The sequence below is a fragment of the Paramacrobiotus metropolitanus genome, unplaced genomic scaffold, assembly GCF_019649055.1.
Source record: "Paramacrobiotus metropolitanus isolate TYO unplaced genomic scaffold, Prichtersi_v1.0 Parri_scaffold0000004, whole genome shotgun sequence".
In the NCBI taxonomy this organism is placed as follows: domain Eukaryota; kingdom Metazoa; phylum Tardigrada; class Eutardigrada; order Parachela; family Macrobiotidae; genus Paramacrobiotus; species Paramacrobiotus metropolitanus.
Genome location: NW_026570224.1, coordinates 338,791 through 361,306, shown reverse-complemented (window position 1 = coordinate 361,306; position 22,516 = coordinate 338,791). Strand labels below are relative to the sequence as shown.

General features: G+C 40.2%; 7 protein-coding genes across 13 annotated transcripts; 5 read left to right on the top strand and 2 right to left on the bottom strand.

Moving 5' to 3' along the window:
* The first annotated feature begins 125 nt into the window (after positions 1-125).
* On the top strand, positions 126-3,188 carry LOC129602341 (trafficking protein particle complex subunit 1-like). The gene is made up of 5 exons (XM_055501341.1): positions 126-362; positions 426-496; positions 892-1,027; positions 1,216-2,190; positions 2,300-3,188. The coding sequence occupies exons 1-4, from the start codon at positions 267-269 to the stop codon at positions 1,348-1,350; spliced, it is 438 nt and encodes a 145-aa protein (XP_055357316.1). The 5' UTR covers positions 126-266; the 3' UTR covers positions 1,351-2,190; positions 2,300-3,188.
* Positions 1,614-4,758, bottom strand: LOC129602320 (arylsulfatase J-like). Its single transcript, XM_055501322.1, has 9 exons — positions 4,606-4,758; positions 4,346-4,505; positions 4,159-4,271; positions 4,026-4,062; positions 3,865-3,938; positions 3,514-3,651; positions 3,037-3,169; positions 2,277-2,787; positions 1,614-2,181 (listed from the first exon to the last, which is right to left on the bottom strand). The coding sequence occupies exons 1-9, from the start codon at positions 4,726-4,728 to the stop codon at positions 1,863-1,865; spliced, it is 1,608 nt and encodes a 535-aa protein (XP_055357297.1). The 5' UTR covers positions 4,729-4,758; the 3' UTR covers positions 1,614-1,862.
* LOC129602296 (uncharacterized) lies at positions 3,382-10,631 on the top strand. Of its 3 annotated transcripts, none has more exons than XM_055501311.1 (8): positions 3,382-5,950; positions 6,357-6,428; positions 7,381-7,587; positions 7,868-8,205; positions 8,403-8,628; positions 8,847-8,979; positions 9,163-9,939; positions 10,151-10,631. In XM_055501311.1, the coding sequence occupies exons 1-8, from the start codon at positions 5,828-5,830 to the stop codon at positions 10,216-10,218; spliced, it is 1,944 nt and encodes a 647-aa protein (XP_055357286.1). In that variant the 5' UTR covers positions 3,382-5,827; the 3' UTR covers positions 10,219-10,631. The 3 variants fall into 3 exon arrangements, with proteins under 3 accessions (XP_055357286.1, XP_055357279.1, XP_055357272.1); XM_055501304.1 differs by having other exon boundaries at positions 10,118-10,631; XM_055501297.1 differs by having other exon boundaries at positions 10,100-10,631.
* A 1,191-nt stretch (positions 10,632-11,822) lies between these two features.
* Positions 11,823-13,958, top strand: LOC129602606 (periostin-like). Its single transcript, XM_055501678.1, has 6 exons — positions 11,823-12,256; positions 12,368-12,597; positions 12,878-13,076; positions 13,142-13,240; positions 13,305-13,424; positions 13,532-13,958. The coding sequence occupies exons 1-6, from the start codon at positions 11,953-11,955 to the stop codon at positions 13,693-13,695; spliced, it is 1,116 nt and encodes a 371-aa protein (XP_055357653.1). The 5' UTR covers positions 11,823-11,952; the 3' UTR covers positions 13,696-13,958.
* Positions 13,959-14,132: 174 nt separating this feature from the next.
* LOC129602021 (resistance to inhibitors of cholinesterase protein 3-like) lies at positions 14,133-20,313 on the bottom strand. Of its 5 annotated transcripts, XM_055500967.1 has the most exons (4): positions 20,234-20,313; positions 20,130-20,168; positions 19,936-20,070; positions 14,133-15,420 (listed from the first exon to the last, which is right to left on the bottom strand). In XM_055500967.1, exon 4 carries the CDS (start codon positions 15,393-15,395, stop codon positions 14,376-14,378), a length of 1,020 nt encoding a protein of 339 aa, XP_055356942.1. In that variant the 5' UTR covers positions 15,396-15,420; positions 19,936-20,070; positions 20,130-20,168; positions 20,234-20,313; the 3' UTR covers positions 14,133-14,375. The 5 variants fall into 5 exon arrangements, with proteins under 5 accessions (XP_055356942.1, XP_055356959.1, XP_055356951.1 ...); XM_055500984.1 differs by lacking the exon at positions 20,130-20,168 and having other exon boundaries at positions 20,234-20,310; XM_055500976.1 differs by having other exon boundaries at positions 20,130-20,269.
* LOC129602051 (cytochrome b-c1 complex subunit Rieske, mitochondrial-like) lies at positions 17,017-19,591 on the top strand. The gene is made up of 5 exons (XM_055501004.1): positions 17,017-17,398; positions 17,679-17,822; positions 18,232-18,431; positions 18,554-18,693; positions 19,249-19,591. Exons 1-5 carry the CDS (start codon positions 17,152-17,154, stop codon positions 19,373-19,375), a joined length of 858 nt encoding a protein of 285 aa, XP_055356979.1. The 5' UTR covers positions 17,017-17,151; the 3' UTR covers positions 19,376-19,591.
* On the top strand, positions 19,793-21,100 carry LOC129602055 (uncharacterized). The gene is made up of 2 exons (XM_055501015.1): positions 19,793-20,076; positions 20,363-21,100. The coding sequence occupies exons 1-2, from the start codon at positions 20,040-20,042 to the stop codon at positions 20,887-20,889; spliced, it is 564 nt and encodes a 187-aa protein (XP_055356990.1). The 5' UTR covers positions 19,793-20,039; the 3' UTR covers positions 20,890-21,100.
* Positions 21,101-22,516: the final 1,416 nt, after the last annotated feature.

Genomic DNA, 22,516 nt, shown 5'->3' with positions numbered 1-22,516 from the left:
ACAAATTACTTTGGATTTTAAACAACTGTGACGAAAGCCGGCCGCATAACGAATAAGTACTTATGTAGCTGCGTCTATCCGTAGTGCGCACTAGGCACAGCTAGTCGCTGTGGTAAATTTGCAAAAACTACTAGTACTTGCACAAATGTGGATTACTGACAGATCCATATTTTCTGGGATAATGAATATTTACTTGTCAAGAACGGAAGATCCTGACCACTTCCGCTGGCGTAGGGTATTTTTTAAAATTTCACCAAGTATTTACAATGATCTATACCTTATATATTTTTGATCCCAATGGCTGCTGCATTTTCTACAAGGAATGGGCTCGCAAGCGTCACTTGAAAATGGCAAAGGAGGAGGTCCGTAAACATCTCTGGTAGTCTTGGTTTTCGAAACGATCACTTACGTATCGGTCTTTGCAGGAGTTCAAGTTGATGTATGGTTTAATCGCATCTATAAAGTCCTTTGTATCCAGAATTTCTCCCACAGAAATGTGAGTACTACCCGGTGGAAAGTCTTTCATGCATAAATAGGCTATGGAGCCTATGGGCTATGTACATTATAATTTATACATATCGTATCTTGGATTTCGTTTGGCAGTTTTGAATTCCTCTTTTAATTTGAATGTTATTAAAAAGTAAGGAAACGTTTAAGGCTAGCGGTATTCAGAGGAAATGCAGCTGCTGTTTTGGATACATTTAACGCGCGTTCTAACTGTAAGATCATTAATACAGATGGTAATACTAATGACACTAACGATTTTGGATGTGTTTTGGATGTTTTTTTTCAGTATTTGATCATTATAAGTACAGTACTTTAACGTAAACCTGCGCAGGCATTTTTGATAGGTGTCCTGGCTGATGCCGAATAACAAAATTCCTCTTTTAGGAAAGATGGATTCCAGTCGTATGCCACGGACAAATATCGTCTGCATTTTTTCGAGTCGCCTACATCGTTGAAATTTGTGATGATGTCTGATCTCGCTGCTGTTTCCCTCAAAGAGCTTCTTAATTCTATATATGTGGTAAGCAAAAACGCAGCAGAAAAACGAAAGATTTATGTGCAGGAAAATCAGTATTCGTAGCGATTTTTTATATCCTCCCTTAAAATTTGCGCTAGAGTTCTTGTAAATATTTTGTCTCTGACCGGTGTTTTCAGCTACTGCCTGCTACAGTATGCTTATTCTGAACCTTATTAATTTGTTTCTTGCAGGCTTATGTGGAAACCGTATGCCGCAATGTACTGGTTCCTGCCCGTGGCAGAATGATCGACAGTCAGTTTTTTATCGCGCGACTGGAATTTGTAGTCAGTCAGTCGCCGTATTTCACGTCCAAAGCACAATCATAGCACATATTTTGTAGGTGGTTAACTTATAACAGTAGTTACAGTACAGTATAGCTTTATTTATTAACCTATACCCTACATGCACTACTCGTATGCTTGAACGATTCTATATGATGCATTGTGCACTGTATTTTTGTCAAAATATAGTGTTTTACCAGATTTGTGTTTCCAGATTAAACTTACAGAACTTTACCATTTGTTTCTTGTTAGAATTACGTTCGGAAATCTTCCATTAATTCCAAACTTCTGTGTATTGCCATTTTCGATCGTAGCTTCTGCTGCAGTTACATTCGGCGCCCTGCAGTTACTGTACTTGATCGGTACAGACCGTAAACGATGGTCGGTTGTCATAAATGAGAAAATAAATACTTTGAACGACAATTGCTGTGGCCTGTGAGTTTTGTTAGCTCCTTACTAGCATTTTCAGTATACGAAATATTAATATTATGGTAAATTTTATTGTTCGAAATCTGTGTGTGGACAGCGGACAGTAGGTGGATTATCCAGGTGTTAATTCACGGGTTACTATCATCCCAGGCTGTCCACATTCCGTTGTGCAATTTGGGATCGGCTCGGGCGTCAAACGGTTTCTGCCGGCCGGCTATGGCACTTTTGCTGTACTGGGCAATTGTCCCTAATAGCTGCGTCATAATTCCCGGTTGCTCATTTGCGACGTTGTCCGTTTCACATGGATCGTTCGTCAAATCGTAAAGGCAGTATCTCACTGTACCGTCGCACGATCGTTTTTCTGTTAGTGCCGCTGGCGCACACTTAATGGAAGCGTTGGATTCTTGCCGCCGGGGAAAAGTATCAGAAGTACCAGGAGGACGATACCTACAACGAGTACGACATGTTCATAAATCATATACTGCCTTTTCAATCATGTTTCGCACTGTTTAGTGAATTTTTTCATGGAAAATAACACTCACCATTTTATTTCTCCCTTTTGCAGAAATTTATCAGGACCAATTAGCAGTTTCCAGTTGCTAGTTACTAGTACCGCTTGACCAGCTACTTCGTCGACATTAATCAAAATGTCTGTACGAGCTGGTTGATCATTGTGACCTAAAATTTGTTTCCATTGACTTTTGCCATCAATGTCTTCTGACGAATCTTCACGTCCTCCAGCCGCTTCGTAGAGCGTCGGAAGCCAGTCGCTTATATGGAAAAGGTCATCGTTAATCGGTTCGATGTTGTTTCTGAGCTTTGCCGGCAGCCAGACAAACGCTGGTGTATGTATGCCTCCCTCAAAGTACATGCCTTTTCCGCCGCGAAATGGCCAGTTGTTTGCCGCTCCGATCGGTTGTATGGGGATGACTTGTTGAGGAATCTGTCCTCCGTTGTCCGAAGCAAAAACGATTATTGTGTTTTGTAATTGGTTTTTGGAAGTCAAAGCCGCGTGAATCCTCCCGACCGCATTATCCAACCCAGAAACCATTGCTAGTGCAATTACACAGATTAAAACAATCATTTCTCCTGCCAGAAACTACTGCTCGTACAGACAGTTAGTACTCGTAGTCTCGTAGTAGTGCTGTTAGGTTGACGTAGTGCTGACGTTTGAATGCCAAAACATAGACCGCTGAACGGCATTGTGTATCTCCTGGTAAAATTTTTATCTTCCCGATTTTTAATGTTTGGCTTAAGAACTCATTTCAACAAAAATAAATTTTTCTCTACATGTACACATACCGGCATAGTTTTGTCGATTGCTGTCGGTTATTTCCTGTATTCCAGGGCGCAAAAGATACTGCGGAGTCGCTTGGAATGGCTCTCGATAGGTAGCTACATGTGGCGCGTTAGGTGCAAAGTAGATGAAATAAGGCTGTCAATTAAAATTTAAATTTGCAATTATATAGTATATATACGCTATACGAGTACAGTACTACAATACGTAGTAGTATTTAAATAAATGGTAGGGCGGTAGTACTACTCTAGTACAATACATATGTGCAATTATACTTATCTATACTTTAAGTATAATATATTTTTGAATATGCAAATCAACGAGCACCACTCAGTAAATGCAATCAAATGAAGAATTTATACGTGTATTGTATATCGTATAATTTTATATGTACACTATGCAGTCACTGCACACTAATGGTAAGTAACGGAAAAAGCGGTATCATCGGCTTGGCGTGCAGCCATACAGGTAGTTTATCTTACAACATTGTTTTCAGCCTGTAGGATCACTTTTTCAGCTTCTTCGGCGAATAAATCGGTGCTGTACATCCCGGTGATATTTAATACTGGCTCTGTGTTGCGGACCATGTCGCGTCCCATTTCTCCATTGAAAAGACCGGGCTGGATGAATTAAAAAATTGGTTTAAAACGTACTATATGGTACAATAATTTATGATTATGTACTGAAATTATTGTTAAAATAAAAGTGGGATATTGTTAAAATTACTAGTAATATAATATGTAGACAGAAACAGCAGAACATTGTGTAAAAGGCCTCCAGAGTAGTGAAGTTTTCGTTATGCACTAAGCAGATCTTTTTTTACAGGAGCATACATATCCGGTTGTGTAGTTAAAATAATCGATATCTGCTCCCATGAATCCAAACCATGAGTCGAATCCTCTTCGTACTACACCAGCAAAAAACAAGTTGGGGTCAAGATTGGTACGTAGAAAGCGCTGTTAAATCTATCTTCGAAATACTGAAATCAATTTACCTGGATAATAATCAAGTTTATGATGTCCCAGGTGCCACTAAAATGAAACAGCTTTACATTTTATTAATTAAAACCTTACACTGCAGGTCTCCACATGCGAACCACTTGATAGTGTGAGTGTGGTCATCTTAACCTTTCCGATACCGTATGTTGAGTAGCCTAGTTTTTTCAATAACTGCGGAAGTGTGCGCTCATTTAAATCTAATCCCCAAGGCTCGCCTTCTTTGATAACGCCGTTCTGCATTCCTAAAAACACAAACCAAAACACTTGTATAATTACAAATTAACTTTGCTCATCCAGATTTAAGAAAACGTTCTACCTAGATGCATGGGATATTTGCCGGTTAGTAGAGATGCTCGGCTAGGGGAGCACAAGCTCTGCGAATAATGCCGCGCAAAAATCACTCCTTCGCGGGCTAAGCGGTCAATATTGGGGGTGAGGATCTGGGTTGATCCTAGGTAGCTCAGGTCATTGAAACCCTAAAAGGCAAAATTAATATATTTCTGCTGACTATCCCAAACCAAACAGCTCAAGATTTGTTGCGGCGCGTTCCTAAGGCCACTCTCATAGTTGTTTTACCAAATCATCAGCGAGAATATAAACAATGTTCAGTCCGGTTGAAGATGCAACCGTAAGCAAGCTTTTAGAATATAACACGAACAAACATAAACGCCAAAGAAAATATGTCAGACTGTGATCCATAGTGTTTGTTTGAATTGTATGCCAATTACGCAGAAGGGAACACGCAAAAAAAAATTATGCAGTAGCACTTTTATATAAGATATGGTACGTGTGATGTATCCATACCCCTCTCGTTACTTTTTTATGATAAAATAACCTTATAATCTCAGTTAGTGAGCCGTCAAAAACGTTTTATAACTTTGTGTATCGACGAGCACTCAACAGCGGTGAACGTCTAATTCTGCTGGCGCTCGTAGGGATGACACGCTAAAATTCAGTATCGAAGCGCTCGTGCAAAAGTTTCGGAACAGTTATTGCTTTTGTATGGTTTTACGCCATAGTTCATAAACAATACCACTAACGTTGCTACTGTGACCCTCGAGTCCATTATCTGCAAAAAAGTCTCATGTTGCTCTCAGTGTTAGCTGTTATTTGAACGTATATACGTATGTATTCAGCGCGTAATTTATTTTCCAAACGAACTCACTAATAAAGTAACAAACTATTTTAATGTCGAAATCTTAAATCGGGCGTTACGTTACGAATTAGTAAGAGTGAGTGAGACATGTTATGTACAAATACATACTCGCAAAAGCTGCATATCCTAGGCTTATAACCTTTCTCATATGCATAGGTTCGACCTTAGGAAATTTTAATATGTAGTCGTTAATGATTATTTCGTGCCATATGCAACGTGTGCGACAGCTTGTAGCAAATTTTATGTTCCACAGACTGGAAATACAAATTCCGCAGCTGATCTTTATTTGTCTATTGCTGTCTGGTCATGTAAGGTTCTTGACAATGAACTTCCACTGACCAGCCATCCGCAACAAAACTGTAGCAGCTTCTGAAGACGCGCTTGTGTCAGTGTGCGCTTCAAAGAATGTAACTTCCGTTCTTTGTAATTAGTAACTGCTTGCGTTTCAGTCAGATGTCACTATCTCAGGCTATCGAACAATGATTAAATTTTTAAATAAATTTATTATGGGTAATTGGTTTGCCCAGTAAATCCCAGTAAAAAATAAACAGATAATTCTCTTTGCTGGGTAATGTGGCAACGATAAACATATTAAATATGGAAAGTTTTTGACAATCCTGCGGCAAAAATTGCGGCACAGATATGAGGATATTACGAAGGAAAAAGCATGATTTTACTATTTCACGTGCTGGAATAAAACATCGCAGTCTATTGGAACAACCGGATGTCCACTTCTACGGAGCGTTGAAGTTCAAGTTGAATGGAGTGAGTGAAATTAGTAATTAAAATGCAAAAGACGTTGTATGCTTGAATTTAATACAGTAATCAATATACCTGTGCAGCAGGTTTGGACGCAACAATTATTACCTAATTACCTTACTGTTACCTTATCCACATTGCGATCTAACAACAGAAGCCACATTGCGATCTAACAATCTAACAATAGATTGAAGATACTCGTATAATACAATATGTTATTAGATTACATACGGTACGATTACAAGTGCATTCTTTTATTTCTTTTATTGCTTGATGTTTTTGCTTTGGTAGTGGACAGTGTAGATAACAGTTTAATTATCGGCAAATAACATAGTACAATAGAATTACTCTGTATTTATATATTTGTAATTGATTTTAATGTATTTTAAAATAAAGCGGTCCTGTTTTTTAGAAGTATAAAGACTGTCTTGCTTTGTTACGATCGACCCATATCTCCATTAGGGACCGGAAACACTTGGAAAATGTGAGTCTTATTGCTATTTGTGCCGGCTCCGCGTATTGATGATAAATTGTTGCTTGATTGGTTTATCGACAAGATGTAGAAGTATTGATGCACGTTTGTAATGCGCAAGCATAGCTGTAAAAAATGTCTTAATTCACTGCCCATATTTTGTAAAACACTTTCAAAACTTTGACGGCAAATTTTGTATTAGCAGTAGAAGTATTGTAATGATAAGCGGAACGTACACCTGCACGTTGTGTTGTGCGGCATATTTTACAGCCAATAGTTACTTACGTCTCGTGCAGGCAATTAATGTTTAATCGGCTTCAGATGGATAAAAAGGTATTTTAGTAGCTATTTTAAGGTTCAAAGCCGGCTTGACTTTGTCTGTCGATCCATTGTACGCCCTGCACGTATACAGAGCTTACAAGTGAAGAACTCAACCAAGATAATTACAGTTTGCATGTAGTAAAGTTTCTTTAATTGTTCATTAGTCAAACCGCTCTTGCGAATCATACGCATCTAACAGTCATGCAAGCTTTGAAACATCATGTACGCGTGAGCTTTGGTAAAATTCACTTAGAAAATTAATGCATGCGCTAATATTCCGTGCAGAATTTACGTAAACCGATGTAGCACAATAAGTAGTAGTGTATAAGTGTTAACGTTGTTGACTTCCTAAAATCTAATCATTATAACATTGTACGTAGCAGAAAAACTAAATTTTGCATTATATGCCGTGCATACTATACAGGTAGAAAAGCATGATTCTATACATCGCAGACAAGATTTACAAAAGTTGTTTATTGTGTATTGCTACTGATGGTTAATACTGTATTGCGTTAAAGTGCATTCATTATGTGCAATGTGGAAACGTTATAAAATGCAGGTTTTTTTTGTAAACTAGTACGTAAGCTGGAATTGTACTCTGTATGTGCGACTACATTGGGTCACTTCCATTGTATGTTGGTAGATCATAGCCACAGTCCGGTTAGACAAAGGAGTCCGATTTCACATCCAGCAGGACGACAGCAATGGAGATGTCAGCAACGGCAACAACAGTCCCTCCGACATGCCGAGTACCAGTCAAATGGTGAAATTCGAGCTACATGTTGGCAGCTCAGGTCACGGTCGGGCAGTGGAATTCGATGAGTCTTTCTACACTAAACATGAATTCAAAGTATGATTTCATCGAGCCAAATTTTGAAAAATCATGTGCAACAGATTATTGGTGTAAAAGTTGCATAGTTACTTGTGGCTTACACCAGCCTAGCAGATAGTGTGTTTACGTTTTTGCGAACTCAGTGCTGGTTAACATCTGTGTATCTACGACTTTATTTTTGAAATGCAGTCACCGGGTCATGCTACCCGTTTATAATTCTTAAGAAATCCAACCGCTATATTGGGTCCGCAAATACTTCTATTTTCTTAATTTTGCTTATTGCGATTATAATCTTTAGTGTAAATCCGTGGATGTGCGTAACCTGTGGAAGACGTACATTTTGGCCCTGGTTGACGGAATTCATCCAAAAGATTCGGATGTGATCTTGTTGCCTGGCCAGATTGTGCAGATCGAGAAAATGATTGAAACAGAAAAAAAGCGCCGGTCGGAAAGGTCTCTAACGTCAACACCCAGAGTGTCGTCTTCCAGCTCCGATGACCCGTCTTCCCATAGTCGCCGGCATGGCGGAAAAGTGTCCGCGCACAAATCCAAAAGTCTGCATCCCCATCCCGCAGCCAATGCTACAAAGGAAGCTGGCCACAAATTTTATAAAGATGGTAGCAAAGGTATTCCGAGGTAAGTTATCGCAATGATGAAGACGTTCGTAAGCTAATTTCAGAAATCTGTAACTATTATTAGAATTTACAGTTGCTTTGCAGTTGAGTTGTACTTGATTCGTTAAATTAATAATTATAGATTGTGTAGTTCGTTAGAGCGCAGAGAAGTACAACAGAGTACGACCGATTGTAGCTGTACCGTAATGTTTTTAATAGTTATTTCTTCGAAAACGTTTCGCGAGAAATGGCGGAAGCAGTGCTGACTATGGGCGACATGTACGGGAATGTTTTGATGCGAAGGAGCACATCGTATCCAAACAGCTATGCACTGTCTTTCCGGAGCACAATAAATCGAAGCATTGAAATATTTCATTATGAAATCAGCCCTATCAGAAAACACAGCACATTGGAGCTTTATTACGAAATTAAAATGGAAGGAAGGGTACGTCAACGTTTGTGATTTAACATTTCAATTAACGTGTGACAAAAAAAGCCCTTTTGGTTGTGGTACTAATGGTAAGGCCGTATAAACGTGTTAAGTGCATAAATATTGATACATAATTTGTGTTCGTGTTAATACTAGAGATGTTAACGTGTATCGGATAACTTGAGAACCAATAACAGCGAAATTTTAACGCGCTTTACGTTTCTTTATTGTAGCATCCTAAGTTCCGGTGCCTCAATGACGTTGTAAAATATTTTGTTAAATTAACGGATGGATTGGCTCATTGCTTCACAACAAATGATCTGGACAAGTTGGGCGTTAAACAGCCACCTTACGCTACACACTATGGTAAGGCAAGCGAAACTTGATCTTTCTTTTTATTAAAACCGGCAAAGCAGAATCATAAAGACGATCATGATGTTCATGATGTTGTTGTCACAAAGATAATCATGATATTTTAAATTCTTAGCTGCTGTCTGCAGATTACGAAAAAACTGTCTTAAATTTTTCATGAATCCGTTTTCATTTTAGAGCCCCCGACGGAGTATTTTGAGGACGATGAGAAAAATTTACCGGCATCACCCAGATCGCCGGTCACAGCACATCCACCGCTGCCACCTATTCCTAGACAGCATGTTCAGCACCAGGATGATCCGAATTCGGAAGAAATTACACCGCTCCCTGCATCTGACACTGACGAGGATATCCTTCAGTTTGTCGAGCCAATCAATCGTGTTCTACGAGGCGTTAGTCCCGAATGCGAATCGCCACGAATGAAGCCAGCATTGAAAGAACCATACAAATCGTCGATGAGAGAAACTGATTCTCCTCGCAAACCATCCTTAAAGCAGCCTGAAATGCACGGTAAAAGCTCAGCCGGCCTAAAGAAAGAACAAACCCCACAGGATGGAGACCTTGACAAAGCAGCAGTCAAGCCATTTCCCGACCGATCAGCACTCAATCCGAAACCGAGTAGCGGTCACTCAGTGACCTTTGTTCCACCTCCGCCACCTCCGCCGGCTCCGCATATGGCGCATCGACCGCGTTCACCAGATGCCAGCCAGCGTCATGCCGTCATGCCCAAGTCGGGCTTGAAAGTGCAGCCTGATCGTAAACAGTTTGCACCGGAGAAGAATCTGTTCAGGATAGCCTTGGAATGCGAAGAAAAGGCCGGTAGCAAGGATGCCGCTGTCATCGATGGCGGCGTTGATGGGGATGTCATCACGGAAGCTAAGGATTTGGCATGTCAGCTCAAGGGAAATGTCAAATCGAGGGTAGCTAATTTGGAAACCGAGCCGGATAAGAAAGGTAGCAATTTGCTATGACACGCGATCATACCTCGTATCGATGATAAATAACAAAATAATTATCTACGTATGTACATAGTTCTAATGTGGAATAAGTATTTCAACAAGGAGAACAGTGCATACAATGAGAAGAAACTTAATCAGAATAATCCATTTACTAGCGGATAATCAATTTATAGCGGTCCCAAATTTTTCTCGTCCTCCTAAGAAAGATTTCATGGGAGAATTAGCGGAAAAACTAAAGATCCGTCGTCAAGTAGTGGAGCAAACCTGCTGGTGAACCCGACCTTCCGTACTGGCGGAAAAGCGCGGCGCGCGCTAAATGGCACAAACATTTTCTTCTTTGCATATACATTTCGTAAAAAGCCAAAATAAAATAGCCTTTGGACATTTCACTCACACATAATATGTGCTTCAATTGGTCTAAAATTTTCATCTGTACGGTATAACAGCTGTCTCTGATGTTATATGATTTCCTTTTTGATTACACACTGGTGAGGCGGCTACACTGTACACTTCCCACCGTAGAATATATTCTGAAAAGGAAAGACTTTTCTTGCATGCAGCCATGCACTGCCATATATGTTACGGATATTTTGGGTTTCGAAATTTTCGTATAAGTCTGTTTGTGTTAATATTGTTGATGTCTTGCTCTTTTTTATTGTTGATATTGTATATACAAATTGCTGTGAATGCAACCCAAAACGGAAAACAATAAAAGCAGCCGTAAATTATCACGAAATCTCACCACTAGCTAATGTGTTAAGTTGGTGTGCACTGTAGCTCTATGTTTCGCAACAGCGGAAAGTGGAAATGCCTGGACTCTGGTGTAGCGTAGTTACTTATTGCAAAATGCTTATTGCAAAATGGTCCACTATCGCACACGGGCCATTATATCTACGTAATTAAGCTAATCCTCTAAAAAAGCCGATAACCCCTCGAATCTAAAGGTCACAGAGCCGTATATACAAAAACGTCTCATGACTTTTCCTGAAGCAAGGGTGCTTTGTGGTTTAAATTAATTTCTGAAGCCGGTTGATTAGATAATGGCTGAACGAAGTAGTTAATAACAAAAACAGCTTCCCTGCAGTCGATCACGTGCAAACCAAGTGATGTTAGAGTACTAGCGACTCTGGTTGCAGTTTTGGCACTATCGGTCCCCATTTTTTCGACTGACCATGGTGAGATACACAAAAAATAGATTGTATTGCAGTACGTAGTTGCACCACAGCAGACCACGTTGATATACTTACTAGACAAGTGTACTCGTATTTATTTAAGTAATACAAGTACATATCAGGGACAGAGCTAGCCACTGCGTCCAAATTGTGTGCTAAACATGCATCATTCCTCTTTGTTTAGAAGCGCTGCACGGAAGAATTCTAACAAAGTTGAATACGATGAAGTGACAATTAGTCAACAATAAAATATCTTGTTTACTGACACTAACCGTGATGTTGCAGGTTTTGTAAACTTTGCACCGTACACTATGATCTCATTAAAGACGATTACGGTAAACAAAGCTTATCAAAGATCGGCAAAACCAACATTTCACCGGCCGGTGAAATTAAACGGTTCCGCGGCTCAGCTTTCTTTGATTATCAAATAATTTAAATTATTATGCTATTATGTTACTTTTTATACTAAATATGCTTTATACTATTAAATAACTAACACAAGAAAATCCTGGTACTGGATTCTCTGTTAAGGCATTAACCATTTGGAGGAACTGAGGAAGCCACCCATGCTACCTAACCATGATTTTTAATTTTCGCATCCCGTAGCTGAACCGGTTCGGTGCAGCCGCACTGTGCGGAAAGAACCCACTACCGCTTGAGCCGTTCGACACTCACAAACAGCAAACAGCTGACGATAAGTTTATTGTCGTTTGTATAGCTCGCACTTGATAAACGGTGCAGGGACTGTAGGCCGTGCTATAAAAGATTCGAATTTTCGGACGAATTCGTAGTTCATCTCATTTTTTCTCTCAGCAAGTGGTAACCTCTCACAAACCATGAAGCTCCTTATCCTAGCCGTGCTCGTCGCAGCTGTGGCTGCTCTGCAGCGAGAGTCAGATTTCATGACTATCCTGCCCGAGAGCTGGTACGAAGAGGAAGCCAACAAGGCTGCCGCTGATGATCCAGACACCTTCAACATGCCGTTCTTCATGAATGCCGATGAAAGCATGTCCGCGGACTTTGGTGCATCCAACTTCGGTGATCCTAAGAACGTTTTGGATGTGGCCCAGCAGCTGGGAGCGACCATCTTCGTGCATGCTGCGTACTACACGAAGACCGCTGATACTTTCAAGAACACTCGTAAGTGTAATACGCTGTTAACTATTAAGGAGCAAATGCATCTATATGCTATAATGATCTATTGAACAATAAAAATCGCATATGTACAACGCCTTATTACCGTGTTTTTAGAGAGCATTACGGCGTTCATCCCATCTAACGCTGCTTTTGCCCGCCTGCCTAAGAATATTTATTTCTACTTCCTTCGCCATCCCGACAGGCTGGCTGCTCTCCTCAAATACCACGTTGCCCAAGGAGTTTTCATGATCAAGGATCTCGTTAACGATCAGACCTACAAGACTCTGGAAAAGGACTGGACTCTTCGATATGACGCGTACAACCATACTTCAATCAATTATACGGTAAGCGCATACACCGGCTACTATACGGATACCGGTAGGCGGTAATTAAATTAAGTACATAAATTTAAACCTAATCGGCCAATTTGTTTCCAGTAAATTTTTTCCTCCAAGTCAGGTCTAAATAGGTTAAAAAGAGCCCTTAATAGAATGGACAGACAGTATTACTATCTATTATTCTGTATGTTGTTACTGAAAATGTTTTTCTGATTTGATTGCACAATGATTTATCAAAAATTTTGCGATATTAGGACTGAATTTAACTTTTTTGCCGGCCTTACAGTCCCGCATCATCCAGACCGCCCGTATTAGCCACCGACACGTCGATCAGGCCGCCAGCAACGGTGTTGTCCACATCATCGATGAAGTCATTTTGGGCATTCCTTTCTTCAGCGCCTATGACGTGATCTCCAAATCGACTCACTTCAGCACCTTGTACAACGGTCTGATTGTTGCCGGTTTGGACCAAAGCTTGAAGAGTGGTAGGTTCCGTGTTAATATTTTCGTTTGTAAGAACACTTTGGTAATTTTATTTTGCAAACGACAGCTGGACCTCTGACTTTGTTCGCTCCCACCGAGGAGGCTTTCAAGCGTCTGCCTCCGGGTGTATGGGAAGCCCTCCTGAAGGACAAAACCGCTTTGACCAGTAAGCCGGTTTCGATTGAGTCGGAATGGTTGCTATTTTAATTAATACACAACATTGCGCATAGATGTTTTGGATCTTCACCTGGCTAACCGCACTTACTTCGCCCGTGGCTTCAGAGATATGGATGTTTTGCCCACTTTGAACAAGGCCAACAGCCTGACTGTCCACATCCGCCGACACCGCGGTAAGCGAAATGATTTGTAAAAGCTTACCATTCATAGATCCTATCAGCTTGCAGATGTCTGCTTAGGTTTTATTTCCCTAATTCAGCCACATTTAATTATTTTCCAGGTGACGAAGATGTCCAGCGCGGACCCTCTCGGCCGGAAGTCGAAGTCGAGGTGAACGATGCTAAGATCATCTTCTTCGATGGCGTGGTTACCAACGGAATCATTCAAGTTGTTGACACTGTGCTTTTGCCCCCTAAGATCAAGGAGCAGTACAACCTGCTCTGAACATATAGATAGTCTTTCTATGGGTTCGTCAGTGTAGCGTTTGATACGCTCCTTGTGATTTCTGGTTATTATACTTGATGATCTACTGTCCCACGAACGAGTTCTGCATGGTGCATACAGTGTATGTGAGAAGGTGATTTGCTTTAACCGGTGCTAACGTTGTTAAACGTTCACAAGGATTAATTGTTATACCAAAGATTCTGTATATATACAATGTTCTTCTTACAAAATTGCTAAAGGACAATAAAACTAAAGCATCAAAACTTCCGTGTGATAAGTAATTAGTTAGAACTGTGGGACCTGGGGCTGGCACTGCCAAATCAAAGCAAATGTATTGCCACAGTTAGAAAGAAGAATGGTACAGTAATTAACCACCACTACATAAATAAAATTTGACTTTTATACAGGAAGTGATTCATTAAAGTTCACACCTAAACGCATGTGCACAGCAGCCATCAGTGTGCCGTACCGGGTTTTGGGAACATGAAGTACTAACCATAAGTATTCATCTACGGAAGTGCGAAGGAATCATTAACATACCCATGCAGGCATAAAGAGGCGGGTACATACATCTGCACAAGCATTTATTAGTACTACGTCGTAAGAATACACACCCAGCGACCAAACAATACACAAAAGATAATTGGGAAGGTCACTTGAATTTCAGCCCTGAACAGCAGTTACTTCGCTTTCGGTATCGGTGTCCACTGTTCAGGGTCGACATTTTCTAGCTCTAGTTCATCACTGACAGAGTCTGCCTCTTGTTCTAACTCGTTTAGCAAGGATTCTTGGTTCAAATCCGTGGTTTCGTTTTTGGTGGTCGTTTCGACAAGCTCACTTCGTTCATTTTCTTCCTTCCTAATCCGCACTTCTTGGGCAATATCCGAATTTACGTCATCCGAAGGGAAATCCTCATCCGATTCACTAGAAACTTCGTCTTCTTCCTCCTTTGGGTACTTGACCACATTTTGATCGGACTTGAGAAGCGTCATCTGTTCTATCAGCGCATTCATCTGCGCTTCCGTTTCCGCTAATTTTATTTCCAGAGCCCGTAAATGTTCCTCTGTGATCTTTGGTTCTACTCCCGCGATATCACGCCGACGCGTTGCCGGTGTGTTGACGAATTCTCCTTCCGTGGGATCGTACCGTACAGTTCGCGGGCGAGTGGGTGGGCGGGGAGCATACGTTTGATTGGTTTTGGACAGAACTTTGTAGAACGTGAAGAGAAGGAACGCAATGATTCCGACGGTGTAGACCGGTAGCATGAAGTACAGCGCCCCTTTCGATTCCGGTGCTTGGTACTCGTTACCGGTAAAACGTGCACCCGGATGGTGCGTGGGTCGCATGTGCATGGCAGAATGAGATTCGCGCTGGTTGGGCATTTGGTGCGCGGGATGTTGGCTTTGGAATTTCGGTGGGAGAAACTTCTCCTCCATCTGCTGTCGGGCCGCAGCTGACCCGCCGAACACGTGACTGAACATGGGATGCAGAAAGCGTGGATAGATCACGGCAAAACATCCAATTATTACTGCAAACACGACCACGGTGCGGATGGGAGTCAGCGGAGATGACGATTCCTGAGTGGCTGGATTTCCGGTTTCTTGGTCATCGCGGTCCAAATCCTTGTCAGTCATCGATGCAGGTTTTCTGAAACTTTCCTTGCTTACTCCTTTTGGTACGGTTTTTGGCCTTCTTTCCATTTTCGTACTCTTAATAAAGGTATAACTGCAAAAAAACATGGTTTAATCTACAAGACGAGTATCTGTACAGATACGCACTTATGGAGTAGACTAACGGTCGACATTTATTCAAGTAAATTTTGCGTTTTTAATCGCAAGTTAATATTTAGTTTTCCAGCTATGGGCAATGTATGCGGCAAACCACAATCATTTACATTATACATAAGTACTCACTGTACCTGGATCTGCGAAATTCGAAAATTAAACCCAGTGCCCAAATTGCAAGTTATACCACAATGGTCATTATGATCAAATATAAAGTAACGAAACTTTTGTATTGCTTTAGCCTACGGAGTACATCGTCCGTTGCAGCAACTAACCACAAGAAATGGAAGTCTTCCCAAGTATTGTACACGTGAACTGCAAGGCGATGACAGCCTTATGTTGTGGTTCATCCGGATCGATCAGAAAAGCCTAGTGAAAGAGTGGTTCACGCTGGTCTGTGCTGGGAATCATTACGAGTTTCCGGTGCACCATTTAGGTCTTGTATGCAAACTGCAAAGCGACTACAGGACGGCGTAGCATTTATTGATGTCATGATCACCTTATAAATAGCTTGTGTTCATGGACTTGCACATTAGTATTCAGCTGTAGTCTGACAAAATTTGTTGTACAATATACTGCTGTATGTTTTGGGAATCGTACTGTATTGTACAGTGACTATGGTAGCATCATATTGATGCTAGCACATTTCTTCGAATGACTATGGTACAATTTATGGTCCATTCGATTTCTTTAATTATAATTTATTATGTTTTTCTATGATTCTATCAATTTTTGATCGTTTTGAACTGTCTGCTAATGCTAAAACTGCTATAACTAAAAACAAACTAAAAATTGGTTAACACAATTTCTGTTCGTATAATATTTGAAGAAGCTTAATAAGTTTTGACAATTGTGAGAACATAACATAATATAATAATTGACAATTAAGCCTAAGTAAAACTCATAATTCCTGATTACTTGAAAAGTCACTCCCATAATTATGGTGATGTTTAATACTGGTACAGTACTCGTATAAGTTATAACTACCCTAGAAATCGAAACCCACAAATACAAAATCAAATGAGTCTCTCACCGTCCTTGGACGTATTGGTTTTGCATTAAGTACTTTATTCTTGCATGTTTTTACATGTTTATTGAGGCTTAGCTTTAAAAATACGTGGCAATGATACTAATAAAAATAACACTAATAATTTCTAGGGTGAATACCGGTTTCTTAAAGAAACAGTACATGAACTTGTACATGTACTGTAATATTAATCCGAGTACGAGTTCTATAATATTATGTCCAATTAATTAAGCCAGATACGGTACAAAACATTTTTGTTTACAAAATAGGTAAAAGGTTGCGCGGTTAAGCTTTCGTTTTAAAAACTAAAATAAAGGAAAACTGTGATCAAGCAAATTATGTACTACAGTGTAGTACAGTAACTATTGTTGTAAAACTGTAAAACTGGCCACTGCATGGTGTGCAAGCACACCGCCCATTAAAGATTTGACGCAGAGCGCATACCATGAGCTTTCGCCTGCTGTTGCCAAGCCGATGGCGTCAATGTTGTCTTTGGGTACGAGTGTCGACTGTCGAGTAGCAATCGGGACGGGAGCTACGGGGCATCATTTTTTACATTTTAAGGGGGTTTGTCCGTTTGTTCGTTAGCAGAAGCGGCTTTTTTTGTTCCAGTATTTTAGTTTAGCTAATCGTAAATATCGCAAAATGATAACTGCAATTTCAAGAAGTGTAGTCCCTTGTCTGAACACAGCACGTCCTGTTATCCCTGCGAATGTTAATATAGCAACTACGTATGTGGCCAACCATCATGTGCGTCCTCTTTCTCAAGAAATCATCGAAGAAGATCACGGAGAAGTGAAATCGCTTCCTCCTCCTGATAAACTTACAGCGCAGTCGATGTTCGCTGTGTTGCCTAAAAGATGCCACCAAGCAGCGACTGTCTCCTTGAACGGTAAAATTGCTAAACAGATTTACCATCATAGTAAAATATCCATAGCTTTCAATACAGTAATTTGCTGTATTTTGTAAATATGTCATATTGTGCCTCAATCTGTACGGTCTTATGGCCGCTAGCAGCATTTGTACAGGGAAAAGCTGGTTGCGTTTGTTTAATGAAGGCGACGAAATAAAAAAATCACTTTCTCTTTACCGACTTTATGTCTAGGTTTGTACGGTAGTGTGCAAGCTGCAGTTTTAAAGAAATTTAAACTTCACGGTTTTTAAATTTTCAGCGCCGATGCAAGTTCGATATGCCCATACCGATATTCGGATTCCCGATATGACGTACTACCGAAGACCGTCTGTGAAGGATCCTGCTGTGCGATCGAGCGCTTCGGAGGGCGATCGAAAAGCGTTCAGCTATATGATGACTGCTGGTACGCTGAAATATTTGTGAACGTGGTACTCTTTCGATTTTTATTTTATTAAGTGCTTGATCGATGTTTGAAACGAATTTCGTTCCAATTCCGAGTGGTAAAAAATGTTATCAGCTAGCCTAGAAACTCTGAAACAGAAAAGCTCGGAAGTTCCTCCTAGCTTAAAGATATAATTTAGAATTATTTTTGGTAATATAATAATTTGACGATATTATAACATATACAATTGCCAACCTCCAACAACAGCACCGCTGTTTCATGAATTGTTTACCACCTCTGTGATATTATCATAGATGTGGTAAAAAGTTCAGTAATGATAAAATAACGGTGCCGTTGTTGGCGTTAGGAGGTTAGATTTTGAAGCTTTTAATTAGTAGAGTGGAAAGTTGTGACATCGTTTACCTTACAGCTATTGGAGTTGGAGCGACATATGTGGCGAAAAGTCTTGTACACAAATTTGTCGGCAGTATGAGCCCTTCCGCGGATGTTCTGGCTTTGGCTAAAGTGGAAGTTAATTTAGCGGATATTCCAGAAGGCAAACATCAGACCATTCAGTGGCGCGGCAAGCCTCTCTTTATATGGCACCGAACGCCTGATATCATTGAACAGGTATCGTATTGTGGGCTGCTGTCCATTCACAGTCGTTTCTTGATAACAACAAACGAGAATGCTGGGAGATCGCAGTTTTGGGTAGTTTTGGGCATTAAGTTAGCTTGAAATGTTATTTCTAGGCTCAGAATGTTGATGTGGGCAGTCTTCGTGATCCACAGCCAGATTCCGCACGTGTGAAAGATCCAGCTTGGTTGATTGTCATTGGAGTGTGCACACATTTAGGTTGTGTGCCCATCGCCAACGCTGGAGAGTTTGGAGGGTAAGATATTGATATTGCTGAGTTCTGGATTTTATTTAACTGCTACGTAAATTCGTGAGCGGCTTTTTCTTTCCATAGAAGTATTCTTTTTTTTCCGCACCTTCCTTCATTTTTCTTTTTAAAAATCTGGATTTGAACTGCAAATACCTACATTTTCTGTATTCATTTTTCTTGCTTTTCACTTACATAGTATCTCGTTCCCTGAATATTATTGCTAGCACTTCGTATACAGGTTAAGAGAAGAGGAAAAAATCTACCACAAAAGTAATTTGCAGTTTTTGCATATTTCGTTATATTACACCTTACAAGTAACCATGCGTTAAGAAACCAGGTACCCGTTTAATTTTAAATAGTTGTAAGTTGTAACATATTCAAGCGTAACAATTATGGTAATTCAAACCTGAAAGCATATTCAAGCGTAACAATAGCGTAACAATTTATATGGTAATTGAAACTTGAAAGTAGTTTTTACCCTAAGTAAGTAATTATTCTTGCGCTAATTACGGTATGATATTGTGCAACATATGAATAGAATTAAAGGCGAACGTCTTTTAGGTACTATTGCCCTTGTCATGGTTCCCACTACGACTCCAGCGCGCGTATTCGTAAAGGGCCGGCCCCGCTTAATCTGGAAGTTCCGCCTTACGAGTTCACTAATTCTGGAACCGTAGTAGTTGGATAACAAATGCAAGGATTTAACACTGGATTAATATATCCGAATTTATGTGTTCGACTTGAAGACGGACTTGTAGATGCTTTCTTTTCGCCTATATAATTTATGAAGCTGGGAAACATGCTGTAAAGAGATATGCTGGTGTGTTATGCGCATTCTGCGAATTGTCATCGCTAAATTGACTTAAAACTCCCAGTCAGTGAATAAAAATCTTTTAATATGAAATGATTTGCATTTCTAATACACAGTAATTATTTCTACGTAATATTATATATTTCTACGTAATTATAGCACGAGCCTATGTTTTTAGTTTGTTACAATGATTTCGCACATTTGGAGCAAAGTATCTGCAAATTTCACAGAAGTTTATGGTCATATTTAACCTAGTGCAAAGACCGTAAAGATCTTTAGTCTTTAAACGCCCGAGGAGAAGAGATGTTCTTTACGCTCCGAGAAACGTGTCTACAGTTTGCCTGTTGTGCTGAAAAAGATGACTTGATGCGCAATCATGTCAAGATACTGCTGAGCGAACGCGGAGGTTTACACGCATCAAAATAGATCATTTGTACCTTGATTAGCTGAAAACTGCAGTGTTGTTTCCGCAGAACCCAATCACGCTTTTTCTCACGGACAGCTTCGCCAAAACTCCCCGAGCACCGAATAACTGACTGATATGGAATTCTTCATCCCGTTGATCCTCCTGTCTGCGGGTAAGAGAAACTGTTAATTTACTGGGGAAAATTGCAGCGTATTTTTCTCGTACCTTCTACTAGTCAACTGGTAACCGAGCCCTCCATAACTTCTACATAATTTTTAAAATTACAGTATTCGCTAATATATATATTTATTTTGTACATGAACACATACATGAGTATGGCTGGTGTTTGGTTAACTGAATTCGATAAATCCGCACATATTTAATACGCCATCCGACTACTGCATTTATCTTAAACTTACAGTTATTGTAAACTGCTTGTATATTTATTTTATGTATAGGGATACCGCTAGTGTTGGCTCAGTTTATGGGAGGTTTTGGTGGAATGGGAATGATGGGCGGAGCCGGAATGGGAGGTTATGGCGGTATGGGCGGTTACGGTGGGATGGGCGGATATGGAGGAATGGGTGGCGGGATGGGCGGATACGGGGGAATGGGCGGATACGGAGGGGACGTGGGAGGGTACGGCGGAGGTGGCGCTGGATATGGTGCCGATGCATCCAGCGCTTACGGCGGAATGGGAGCTGGAGGTTACGGCGGAATGGGAGCTGGAGGTTACGGCGGAATGGGAGGGTACGGTGGAGCTGCCGGTGCAGGGGCGGTGCCTGACAGTAGATCCAGCTACAGTGGTGGCTACAGCGCATCGGATTACGGCACTGGTAACTCCACATACAAGCCGCCGCCGATTAGACCGTTCTTCCAGGGCATTTTTCCCGGATATTACGGTGGTTACCCTTTTGCTAACGGCCCTTACCTGTTTATTTACGACGATGGTAAACCATACAGTCGGCCGGCAAGAGGAAAATAAATTATATTGCCGTGCACTACCCATGATTCCTGCTCATAATTTGATTGTGGCCCACATGTCATATTATGTGAATAATGTGATATTATAATTCCAAGTTTTTATGCAGTTTTCTGGAGTCTGCATCTGTGTGTGCGGTTACAGTGTACGAGTACTTATGTTGTTGTGCCGCTTATACTGGTTACATGCTGCCGCTGGTCGGCAAAACTGAATTAAAAATTTCAGTGATTCCATATGCCTGTGCTTGTGGATTGCATTTAAGGCACTCTTATTTACCTTACTCTTATGACCCTGTCCCGAAGTTTTCTACAAAAAGTATATAACAAAATACGATAGTTTATGCAATTCCGAAGCAAATATGTACGTACAAGCGCTGTATGTCTAGTAAGAGCAGGCTGGCAGTCACTACAATGTACAGAGTATCAATATCAATAGATTCATATATCCTTACGTCCTTATTTTTTGAAAATTATCTCCTAAATCAAGACTGAGTTTTTCAATAAGTTGATGATTTTAAAAAATAGAGCATCGCACAAACGTTCCTACCTTTATATTTAAAAAAATCTTAAGTTTTGGAGAAGGTCTAAAAAAATTTTTAGAAGTTGTAGTACTTAAAGGTTGTTAGTACTTAAAGGTTGTTGGTTTTGGAAAATATCTCCTAATTCGAGATTCCGTTTGTGAAGCTTTTGATAGTTTTATAAAATCCAGCATCTCCCAAAGCTTCCTACCTGCTGCTTGGAAAAAAATTTTGGTTTTCGGAAAGCTTTCAAAAACCCTTTTAAACTTTCAGTACTTAGCGTTCAAAATTCATAGAAATTTCCAGTAAATTCTGGAAACGTCTCGAATGAGCAAATACAGGTTTTGCAACTTAGCAACCTAAACAATAGTTATTTGAAATTGTCAATTACATCGAACTTTTAAATTTACTTTTTTAAATTCTTGAAACCTTTAAGATGTTTTTAAATGCGTTTGAATACCTCAAAATAACTGTAAATTTATTCAAAGTCGGCTCCAAAACTTTTACATTTCCATAATTTCTAAATATTTCGACTCGGCCCCGCGCAGCGGGGCCGTTACCTCTAATTTTCTGAGCCTCCAGAGTTTCAAAATTTTAAAAATATCTAGAAATCTGAGTATCTCAATATCCCACGGTTTAAATTGTCTAATTTATATGTAATTTCTAAATATCTAAAAGCCGGCCCGCGGCCTGTTTACCGTATTCACTCACGTAGCGGCTCTGTAATTCTGGTGGTAGCTTGGGCATTCCCTAACCTACGTTGCTCTGTAATACTGGCGGTAGCTTGGGTATTCACTAAGCTCGAAATCGAATATAACATATGTATTATTTTATTTTAGTAGAGCTTGACTGAAGGCTGAAAATCTCGCAATCTTACATGCAGCCTGCGAGGTCACCTTGGGCAACCGTTAATCGTTTCCCACAAGTTTCCATTAATTCTGCGCTGAAATATCGGCTTAACGGTTTTTTATGGACATCGTGTAAATGATCCCACTCTATCCATTTTATCACCGTTTAAATATTATCTGTCGTACCAAAAAATACAGGTTTTCAGTTCGTTAGAATCGACAATATAAAGTTACATTAAAAACGGGAAAAAGAACCGTGAAAAAG